Source organism: Chenopodium quinoa, unplaced genomic scaffold, assembly GCF_001683475.1.
Source record: "Chenopodium quinoa cultivar QQ74 unplaced genomic scaffold, ASM168347v1, whole genome shotgun sequence".
In the NCBI taxonomy this organism is placed as follows: domain Eukaryota; kingdom Viridiplantae; phylum Streptophyta; class Magnoliopsida; order Caryophyllales; family Amaranthaceae; genus Chenopodium; species Chenopodium quinoa.
Genome location: NW_018745542.1, coordinates 502,756 through 515,000, shown reverse-complemented (window position 1 = coordinate 515,000; position 12,245 = coordinate 502,756). Strand labels below are relative to the sequence as shown.

The 12,245-nt window shown below is 37.2% G+C and overlaps 1 protein-coding gene across 1 annotated transcript; it reads left to right on the top strand.

The window, feature by feature from the left end:
* Nucleotides 1-435: 435 nt before the first annotated feature.
* LOC110716152 (protein STICHEL-like 3) lies at nt 436-11,660 on the top strand. The gene is made up of 7 exons (XM_021894782.1): nt 436-655; nt 887-3,345; nt 4,733-4,952; nt 7,477-8,013; nt 8,830-9,385; nt 10,646-10,709; nt 11,268-11,660. The coding sequence occupies exons 2-7, from the start codon at nt 1,330-1,332 to the stop codon at nt 11,358-11,360; spliced, it is 3,486 nt and encodes a 1,161-aa protein (XP_021750474.1). The 5' UTR covers nt 436-655; nt 887-1,329; the 3' UTR covers nt 11,361-11,660.
* The last annotated feature ends 585 nt before the right edge of the window (nt 11,661-12,245 follow it).

Below are 12,245 nucleotides of genomic sequence, written 5' to 3'. Positions count from 1 at the left end.
CCGGGCCAAAAACTAGTTTTTTTTTTTTTTTCTAAATTACACTTAAAATCATTCCTTTTAGTCTTTTAGCATCACTTATTATCGGCAACCAAATAAACGATTAGTACCGGTGAACATTATTAGAGTCATCAGTGACATCCGGCGTGGTACAAAACCACACCATAACCCTACCCTAATTATGATTTATGACTCTTAAATAACTTTTGGTCAATCTAATCCAAAAATCCCTCATTTTTACCGTGCAAAAATTGACCTTGAGTATGGTCCAAAACTACCCTTAACCAGACCCCACAACCCCCGTGGACCCCACATGGCATCCAACGGCTAGGATGCAGAATCCACGTGGATTCTGAGCAAGGTCCCACCTTTTCTCTCTCTACTCTCTCTCTCTCTCTCTCTCTACACTCATCTGCTTGCAGTCGCTACTACTTACATAACACTAGTTGGCTAAAATTGGTGGTGTTTGTTTTTCTCTCTCTTCCTCAATTTCTCTCTTTTCAACTCACCGTCGTTCTCAAAGCAGAGTTCATGTGAAAGTTACAAAAAAATAAAAAAAACAGAGTATTAGAAAGATCTGGGTACAATTAATTTTTGGTTGAAACCAACTATTGATTTTTGTGTTTTTTAAAGTAAACCCACTTTGCTTCTGATTCAGGTGATTGTTTTCTCTCTTTTTCTTTGTATTTCTATGTGATTCTTTATCTGCATTTTTCACTGGATTTTACACCATTTGCTCCTGATTTAATGTGTTTATGTATGTATGTATGTATGTATGTATGTATTTTTCTATTATTTTGATTGTTTTGTAAGTAATTTGTCTCTTTTTGCTAATGTGCCAGCTTTGAACTTGCTGCTTAATTTGTTTTTTATTGTTTAATTTTGGCAGGGTGAAGAATATTTTGCTGGGTTTTTCTTGCTGAGCTGTTATCTGATAAGTTTTGGAACCCTTGATGCTTAATTTGGTCATATTTGTTTAATGGGTTTTGTTGATTTTTTATTAATATGCTGTTAATGTTGATGGTGCATTTGATTTGAATGAAAATTTGAGAAATAATGGTAATTGTAGTGGTAGGGGAGTTGATCAAATTTGTGGGTTCGACGTCGATTTTTGGGTATAGTATTGATTGGATAGGATGATTGAAGTTGGAAGTGGGGTTGATGAATGTGATGCCATTACTGTGGTTGAATTGGTGGGTGGGCAATATATTTAGTTTGAGGGAAAATCCAAGAGGAGGGTTTTGGGGTAGTGTTCGATTATTTAAAGAAAATGCCGAACTATTTGCTTAGTTTGGAAAATTTTGTGCATCTTGGTTGTTTGCTATTTTGATCATGACTAGGGCTGTTCGTAATCGGATTCTCAAGGATGCCAATGGTGATATTAGTGATCATCTGCGTAACCATATACACTTGACTAACTGTATTCATTTGAAAAACCATATGCATAAGCATAGTCCCCTATCGCATGATAAGTCCCTTATGAGGGACCTTATTGTGCTTCAGAGGTCTCGTTCTCTTAGGGATCCTTCGGCTAGTCCCCCACCGTGGCATTCTCCTGTCATTGCTGATCTGCTTTCTAGAGATGGGGAAAGGCTTGAGAATGGCAGAAGGTCAACTGGTGAGCATTCAAGGGATGGTAGAAGGTTATCTCAATGTTCCCCGCCTCTTGAGAGTCTTGAGGCTGGGGGGGTTAATTTCCAGGCAGCATTAGGCAGTGAGCACAGTAGCAAGAGTGGAGCTTGGGATGTCAGAAGGGATAGGGAGAAAGAATTTAGCCGAAAAAGTGACCTGTCTGGAGGTAACCAAGGGACTCAGCCTTATGAGAATGGGAATGAATTGTCTCAAGGGGTATCAGGAAATTCTGATAGAAAAAGCAGAAAGAGTACTGCAACAGGGAAATATAGTCAAGAGGGTAATCCCAAAACTCTCTCGCAGCAGTTGCATGAGATCACCATGGATAGTGATGGTGTACTTTCTTCAAACAAGCATCCTAATGGGAGGCACTCGAAAACAGAAAATGTTTTTGAAGAAGCAGAACCTAGTGTTCGTGGTGCATGCAGTGGTTTTAATAAAGTGAGAAGGCGCAAGTTCAGGAGAGTAAAAAGACCTGGTGCTATGCCTCCTAGGGATAACAGGCCTCAAAATGATATATCTGTGGCATCAAATTCATCAGTAAAGGGCGTGGTGCAACAAAGGCATCCCATGGTTGAGGAAGAAGAGGAAGTAGGTGACCATAATGTTTCAAAAGGTCCACGAAATGGGTGCGGGATACCCTTTAATTGGTCGAGGATTCATCATAGAGGCAAGACAATTCTTGATATGGCTGGCAGAAGTTTGTCATGTGGTTTGTCTGACCCAAGGTTAAAAAGAGGAGGTCAAATGCCCCAGGGAAGAGATGCCTCTGACTTTCCTGCAGCATCAGACCAGTCAAGCTCTTGTAGTAAGTCTGATGCTGAGGCACTGCCTTTACTGGTTGATGGATCTGGGAGCTCAGATAATGCTGCTTGGGCCCATGATTACTCTGGGGAGCTAGGCATATTTGCTGATAGCCTTTTGAAACGTGATATAGAATCTGACCTTGCCTCTGAAGCTAGGTCCGGTGACCAACGCAAGCTAAGAGGGGGACGCCATGCTAGACATCAGAATTTGACGCAGAAATACATGCCAAGAACATTTAGAGATTTGGTTGGCCAGAACTTGGTTGCACAGGCTCTTTCTAATGCCATTGTTCGGAGGAAGGTGGGTTTGTTATATGTCTTCCATGGGCCTCATGGAACAGGGAAAACATCATCTGCAAGGATATTTGCCAGAGCTTTAAATTGCCAGTCACCTGAACATCCTAAACCCTGTGGCTATTGTGGTTCTTGCGTTGCACATGATATGGGTAAAAGTAGAACTATAAAAGAAATCAGTCCTGTAAGTAATTTTGACTTTGAGAGCATTATGGATTTGTTTGAGAATATGATGTTGTCTCAGCAAGCTTCCCAGTACAAAGTTTTCATATTTGATGACTGTGATACACTTTCCCACGATTGTTGGAGTGCAATATCCAAAGTCATTGATCGAGCACCCAGACGTGTAGTTTTTGTCCTCATATGTTCGAGTCTGGATGTTTTACCCCATATAATTATATCCAGATGCCAGAAGTTTTTCTTTCCCAAGTTAAAAGATGCAGACATTATATATGCTTTACAATGGATTGCTACTAAAGAAGGTTTAGAAATTGATCGGGATGCACTGAAGCTTATAGCATCCAGGTCAGATGGTTCTTTGAGAGACGCCGAAATGACACTTGAGCAATTAAGTTTGCTTGGTCAAAGAATCTCAGTGACACTGGTGCAGGAGTTGGTAAGCTAGCTATGAACATTCATTTAAATATAATTAGAGAATATTTTTGTTTTTGCACTTTTTTTCTTTTCTTTTTTTATTAATGTTTAATTTTGCAAATAGCATGTCATCAAGGCTATTTCCTCTTTGGTGTTCATAATTTGGATACATCTTTGGGAGCGGACCAATATGTTGAAGATGTCAATGTCTAAAAAAAATTCCTAGAGCATGTACAATACCTTTCTAGCTTGCTGCATCCCTTTATCAGTTTGTGTATCTATATCACTTGTTGCACACACACACAGAATGTATTGATTATTAGTAAAATGAGTGATGTTGATGCTTTAGCTTGGAAATCTCAACTGTCGCAAACATTTAATTTCCTTTATTTAATTATTTTAAAAATTACATGGATTTTCTCCCTTAGGAGATGTGAGAGCAATGCCAAAAACCTAGGGTTACTCTTTGGATCCCTCAAAACTTACAAGTGTAACTATGCCAAAAAAGCCTTGACCGTCGTTTAATTCCTTTCAGGGTTTCATTTATTGAAGAAATTCATTTTTTATATTTTGGTCTAGTTATGTATAATGTCCTCTTGTTCTATCCCTTCAAAATGAATATTCAATGGCCTCATAAATTTGGAAATCATTATTTGTGTGGGAGCAAGAAACATAAATTCATCGGAACTACTAATTTAGAATTTTCGCTATAAACTACAATGTGCATAGATTGGAAAAACTTTAGACGCAAGTATTTTTTAGATGCATGGCTTGGACCATTGTATATTATTCGCAATTTTGTGCCGTTGAAAAGGTAGCTGTTCAAAGTCAATTTAGGATCATCATCATCACATGAGCTTTAGCTTTGTCTGAGTTGCTCTATAACAATGGCATAATGGAGAATGTAGACTCACCCTGGAAAAGCAAAATAAACAAAAGAAAGTGATATAACAAAATGTAAGTATGTTTTTTCATGGAAAATATCTTTAACAGCCAATAGTAGTTTTGTTATAACATAATGCAGGTATGGTTGCATTTATACACATTTCATAATGAAGACTGGTCCTGTATACGAATAACTTTTTGATACCTTGATCAGTTGACCTAGGTAATATTTCATTTGCATGCACCACACATGTATAACTCTGCAATGGCCTGACGATAGCAATGGTCTATTCAGCTTTCGTCTGATGTGACTGAGAGAGAGTCTGTATTCTGTCAAATCCAAACTGTGGCTTACAGTAAGCAAAACAGTATGAGTACTTATAAAGCAAAAACAGTGATTCTTTGACCCTTTGTGTGCTAATTATTGAAAAAAAAAATGATGAAAATAGTTGCATAAATCAGTTTGGTATTGTCAATGGCTTTCTTTACTCTGCACTGACATTGGAAATTCTTTTCCTCCTCAGGTTGGTCTGATCTCTGATGAGAAGTTGGTAGATCTACTTGACTTTGCTCTGTCTGCAGACACAGTTAACACAGTCAAAAATCTGAGGGAGATTATGGAAAGTGGTGTTGAGCCATTGGCTTTGATGTCCCAACTGGCTACTGTTATTACTGATGTGTTAGCTGGTACATACAACTTCACAAAAGAAAGGCGTAGAAGAAAATTCTTTCGGCGACAACCATGTGAGGCTAGATCTACTCTTCCCTGCCTAGTATTACAAAGTATTTATTATTGATTGTTAATACTCTGCTTGTCAGCATGATAGACCTTCTGAAAGTTCATTTTTGTATGGGAACACTTTTATTTATTTCTGTACAAAATTACTTTTATAACCTTTTTTTTCAAGGGGGTGTACCTCAATTTTAATACTGGATCAAAACAATTCATTTTCCCAGCGCTTAGTTTTCTCTCTCCACCCCCACCCCCCACCCCCCACCCCCCTCTCTCTCTCTCCCCTTCTTAATTTTTTACACCTTTCTTCCTTTTATCCTTGATTGAAACCTAATAAAGATGCTTTTGCATAATTTGTATGCTTTTCTTTGCACAAACCAAAAGAAAAATACACATATATTGTCCTTAACCTGTTAGTTATGAAGTAGATTAGTCTGCCTTCTAACTTTCTGAGGCAATATAGTACTCCCTCCGTCCCATAATATAGTTCCTATTTGTGATTTTCACGGTATTTTAAAATTAGGAGGAGAAAGTGGATAAAGTATATTAATAAAAGTGAAAAGTACAATCATAGAAAAAGTTAGAGAGAGATACAGTGGAAAAAAGTACAGAGCATGTGCAAAATTCAAGGATAAATTAGGAAGTACAATGAATAAAGTCAAAAAAGTGAGTATATAATAGTCTTTACATACTATCCAATAATAGAAATAGGAACAATATCTTGAATCTCCTAAAAAGGAAAACAGAAACTATATTATGGGACGGATGGAGTATATACTTATTACACTTCCCTTGGGATATCATCACAGTCAATTTATAGCAGCTGGAAACTGTTTAATTGCATTAACTAGCACAAGTAATTGATGAGACTATACATTTAAATTAATATTATTGAGATTATCCAGGCCGGCCAATTAAATTTGATGAAAAAGACATGAATGATACTCAATACAAGGGGTTAAGATTCTAGGGTAGGCGTGTTCAGGTTGAGACGAGATAGGTGATGGAGAAGAGATACAATGGACAGACGATAGGTGTTGGTGGGGGTTTTTGTTGAGGTGGGCTGGGGAAAGTTGAGGTTAATATATTAGAGGGGAGGAAAGAAAAACATGGGCAAAAGTGAAGAGAAGTCCAAAAATTAAAATAGAGGGGTAAATCTAAGTGCTTGTTGGTTGGATCATTGATTTGGGAAGTAAAAACTTCCACACAATCTCAATGCCCATGAAATTTTAGTTCCTAGGAATTGTCGATAATGGTTTGGTTAGATGCAGGAATTTCTACTTCCCGTGGGAAGTTCCACTTACGTAGGGGGGGATTAGGTAAGTTAATTCCTCCATAATGTGGGAAGTAGAACTTCCTAGGAAAATAAACTTCCCATGGATTTGTTGATCAACCAAACAACACCTTAGTCAATGCTGGAAAACTGACTCTTTTTGGCCGTAAATCAGAAGTAAGGTATTACCCCGCAAAATAAAATATTGTTAAAGGCATTGTGCAAAAGTTTAATATAAAGGGATTATCCCGCAACAAGTAAGTTTTAAAGGTACTCTATTGCCTATCCTTATTATCATTATTATTTTCATCATCATTTCAATAATAATGTCATCAGCTCTTCATCATACATGTAGCTGCCTGTCTTAAGTTTTCCAATATTATATTTTGATTGTATACTTACACTTGATTCAGCCATATGGTGATTATTCACTTATTAAGCTGACTCCATCAAGTGAAAATAGGCTTCAATCAGTTCAGTAAACCCCACCCACATATTTAATATATCTCAAATGACTTATTAACGTGATATCAGAATTGTCAGCTTTGGTAGGCGGTAGTAAATTGTGCTAATGAAATGAATTTGTAGGTAGATTTGAAAGGAAAATTATCTGCCAATGGCCACGGTAATGCTAGTTTACCCAAAGTATCTCTTTTTCTCATAGTAGCAAGTCTAGGAATGAACTACAAATTGTTGTAGGTTGACTCGATGCATCTTATTATCAAACTAAATTATTTTCAAAGCCACAAACTCACCTGATGGTTGCCTGCAAGATCTTTAATCTTGAGTGTGTTTCTTCCTTTACTGTTATTTCCCCAAGTGTATAGCTTTGTTACGAGCCCATATTCGTTTTGTTTCATGTCTCCAATGGTTGGCTTGTTGCTACACTGTTCACTAGATTTGCAAGCTAGTCCTTTTAATCACCATTGGAGTTGCTCTAGATTTTCATTACCACTTGAGGGGTGCTATAGGTGGTGATGGAATTTTATTATAAAGAAATACACAAGTTTGAGGATGGGTTGCATTATTGGGCATTAGGATGATTTTCTTACAAAGTTACTCTTAAATCCATCCATGTTACCACCATTTATTAACGCCGCCTATCAAATGGACCATTTATGTTTAGTGCATTACAACTTGCTTAACTGCTGAAAATTTATCTTTGCCTTGCTAATATTTTGCTAGTTAAGTAGTTATTGTTGCTTGCTATTTTATTGCTTTTCCTGTACTAATGTAAAATAAATATTGTTCAATTGTTTCAGTATCTAAAGAAGATATGGAAAAACTTCGCCAAGCATTGAAAACTCTCTCGGAAGCGGAGAAGCAGCTGAGAATGTCTAGTGACAAACTAACCTGGCTAACAGCTGCATTGCTTCAACTTGCTCCTGATCAGCAGTATATGTTGCCCAGTTCCTCGGCAGAAGACACTAGTTTCAATCACAGTCCATTGCCCCAGAATGATGGGAGAGCTGTGACCAGGAAAGGTGGAATGGAGCGTGCCATAGTGTCCAATAATGGGAGGCGTTTTTCTACTGAAGGTGGAATGGAGAGGCATTATGAAGGCAGCCCTAGTGGTACTCATGATGGTAGCAAGGTATCTGGCAACAGAAGGCAAGTTGTTAGAATTGCTTCTCGTGAGACTTCTGCATATGATGATATGGGAGTCAGTGGGAAGCGAGGTAAAGGTCACACAGAAATTGAAGACATCTGGTTGGAGGTGCTACAGAATATTCAAATTAGTTGCATAAAAGAGTTCATGTATCAAGAAGGAAAGCTGATCTCTGTCAGTTACGGTGCAGGTAATGGCTTTCTTCTTGACCATGATCCATGTGCTGGAATTGTGGTAATGTGTTTGCAATGTTCTATTGTTTGTATCGACATAATTTTCTTAATACCATTCATCTGAAAGTGGAAGTAGATATTGTTACTAGCATATAATCCACCCCTTTTAAATAGTTGTCTCGTATTATAGGTGTATCAATCAATCAAAGCCTTAGTCCCATAAGTGAGGTCGGCTACATGAACCAAAAGAGATTATTCCGTATAAGTGCACTATTGCTCATCTTTTAAAGTGCCAAGGGGATAATACTTGTCAACTTTAAAAACAAATACAATAACTAGTAATTCCTTGATATATACATATTTTGGAATGAGAGGGTGTACTAACAGCCTTAAAGAATACACACAAACAGATAATTAGTTAGCTACAGGATGGGTCACTCTACATGGAATCATTAACTCTTCACAAAAGTTTGAGTACAGTGTTACTAGTTTGATTTTTTATTTTGGTCCCCTATTTTTGAGACCATGTACAGTAAGTATGTTCTTTTTTGGTCCCCTTTCTTTGAGGATGTTAGATTGCCTGTTTTGTAAAAACAATAAGCAGTCTAAGATGTAGAGCTGCTATCACATACTTAAGAAAATCATCGATGGAATGCAATTGTGCTATATATATATTATTCAAAAGTCAAAACAGCGATGTGTATTTGAGAAATGCGAGAGGTCTTTTTTAAATGATCTTTTGTAGTTTAAATTTTGTGGACCTATTAGGAACTAGTGTTTTGGCACTTCTCTGCAGGTTTAGTTGTTTGACTGACCAACTTTCTTCCACGCAGCGCCAACTGTTCAATTGTTGTTCAGTTCACTTCAGACCAAATCTAAGGCCGAAAAGCTGAGGGCTTATATATTGCAAGCATTTGAAGCCGTGCTTGGATCCCCAGTTACAATTGAAATAAGATCAGAATCAAGAAAAGATGCAAGGTTAGGTGGTCATACACCACTTGTCTTGCCCACATCTGAGGACAGATATGGTGGTTCTAGCAGAATGATTGCAAAGAACAAGGGTAATTCTGGAACCAGTGAAATCGTTGAACTAGCAGGTTCTCCAAGGGAACAAAAGTTTAGTGACCATGTTGATATTCATGGAAAATCAGATAAGAGAGATTTGCGAGGAGCTCGGACTGGTGAAACAGTCCCATCATTCAAACATCCTGACTCATCTGCTGTATCTGAAAGAGGAAGGTTTGGGGAGGAAAATCAGTGTAGAAGCCTGGCGAGAGGCAAAGTTTCTCTTGCCCATGTGATTCAGCAAGCAGAAGGATCCTCTCAACGCAGTGCATGGACAAAACGCAAGGCTGTATCAATTGCTGAAAAACTCGAGCAAGAGAACCTGTATGTGTTTCGCAATGATATTTTAATCCATCTGCTATTTCATTCATGTTTTCATTTTCCTAGTCTTGGTTATTTCTTACCAAAATGCCATGCTTATACTATTGAAGTATCTGGAAACAAAACTCTGCCTACAGAAAGCAAAGTAATTACTAAGACAGTATTCTACTTAATTCATACACCCTCTCCCCCAATAAATCACTGTCTAGAAAAGTGTGAACTGATACCTAGCTTAACAAAACTAGGTGAAAATTACATTCCTATACTTAATTTATGATTAAAACAAACCGCATGAGATTCACTGACATGAGAATAAATGGTTCTGTGACTGATGTGTTGCTCATATGCTGTATATCCAACTTCTGCAGAAATTTGAGTGACTGCTTTCTGTTACTGATTGGCCTTAGCTTGTGTGTTTGAATGGATAGGAATTTTCTTTTTTATTGTATCAATTAAGGATTGCATTACAAATAGAATTGTGAATTTGTGAGTATGACAACACTTGTGTCACACTTATAAAATTTATCGAGTCAGATGGCATAGGCCCCTAGTTATCTTATCACTCTGTGACATTTAGCACAGTTTTGGGGATTCTCCACTTATTTTTAGAAGAGTCTCCAAAATTTTCTGGCAAGACTCAATAATGATGGGATCTGGATTTCTGCATTAAACCCTTCCCCTTAATTGCCCGGTAATAGAAACATGGCCATGCGATGGGAGTTAAAAAGAAATAATAGAAAAATCATGAATTTGTGAGTATGACAACACTTGTGTCACACTTATAAAATTTATCGAGTCAGATGGCATAAACCCTTCTCCTTAATTGCCCGGTAATAGAAACATGGCCATGCGATGGGAGTTAAAAAGAAATAAAAGAAAAATCTTCATTGCAAGACTTGTTAGTTGTTACACGTATAATTTGTTAATATGATGACATATTGTGTTGATCATCATTGCTTGCATTTATTTCCCTTTTGTGTATTTTTCTTTAATAAAAGATGTCGTTGAAATTACTGGATTCAATAATGTCGTGGGGAAATAAACCAAGTTTCTTGATGTTGCTACGGACTCATACTCTAAGTTGTATATTTAAAACATCTGCCATATGCATTCAATTTCTTGATTATATTTTAAAATTATAATCGGACAATCCTAAGTGTCTCATTTACTTTCAGAAACTCCATTAATACTTTGTAATTATGTTATATTATGTTTATGTCAAATAATTTTCTTCTAACATTTCAAATTTTCTTTGTCATTCAGGAGATTGGAACCTAAATCAAGAAACTTGTTATGTTGGAAACCATCACGAACAACACGACGGAAGGTAATAAAATCAATACTGCAATTTTTATTTATTTTTAGTTGGGTTGGGAGGACGGGCTTGTATAGTCAGAGGGAAAAGGTCATAATAGTCAGCTCACTGACTAAGAGCAGATTAAGCATTATGAAAAGTACAATGCAGTTGGCCATCTATCCTGCCTCCAACGTCTCTGGCTCTCTGCTTGTCTCCGGCTCTCTGCTTTTAAGCCGTGAGCTATACTAAGAACTTTGGACTACATCTGTGGTTTAGTAGCTATTTTGTTTATAGATGGACAGACTAATGTCAGTGCTGCTGTTGTGGTGGGGGTGATATAAGTCATATAATCATACGAGGATATTGTTTCGTGCTTAAAATTGAGCATGATAGAGGATCTGCTTATAATTCCTATGTATTGATAAATGTCTGCATTTGTTTGTTTTGAGTCTTGGGAGTCTTACAACATATGTTGGCATGTTGACCATTCATTGGTGTGTTATACTCCTTGTTAAGTTTCCTGAACTGGGATGTTTTTAGAATTGTTTCTGGCCATACTATAGATTTCTAATTCATCAATGCCTGCAGTTATCAAGGTTAAAGGTTCGGGCACGAAGACCCCATTCATTGCTGAAGCTTGTATCTTGCGGAAAGTGTCTCTCTTCCAGGTCGCCGAGGTAAATGACTGTAACGGCTTTTGAGGCTTCTCTGTGCATCTGTAATTGTGTATTTTAGAATTCTTCTGTCATCTAGCTGCTTATAATTTCAATTTTACCACTTTAGATAGGCTATTAATAAATCTTGTTTCAAAATGTTAGGAAATTCGTAGTTAGGTAGGGTACTAGGCAATAGAAGTAGAAGATATTCTGTAGCTCAGTTATCGTTAATTTTCCCCCTTTCTGTAATGCAGCTATTGTATGTTAGTAACATTCATTTATGGCAATGGAAATCATCAAATGCCTGAGTTATAGTTCAGTTTTATTCATTTGCAAGATGTTTTATATGAATATACATACTCGTACATCTTACGGAACACTACTCTTTGTAGTTTGTACTTGACACCATATGTATACCAGGACAATGTTTAGTAAGATCAATAACCAAATTTACGTACAATTACACAGAATTGTATAAATGCTGCTTTGCCCATAATTTTTTAAGTGATGGGTAGATTATATGCGTATTGATTAGCCGATTAGCCGGTTAGTTTACATGAGATGTAAAATTAATGGGGTAATATGGATTTAAACCTAGTGCCTGGAATGGTGTGATTAGTCGGGCGGTCAGGCCAATAGTATATGTCCCTAATATGCAGGTAATACATTACCTAGACCTCCTATGATAACAATTCACCATGTCTAAAATGTTGACCTCTGAATTAGGCTCCTGGTAATTTGGTCTCCGATAAAACTTACCCTTGATCACTAAACCCAATCCAAGCAAGTCCTAAGTGTATTGCATCCATGATACACTCGGATGTATAATGGACATTGACATGACACATCGTAGACTCCCCAAGAGCTGGTGATTCTCTTTTCTAGTTTCTCTGTCTAAGCTACAGCCAGG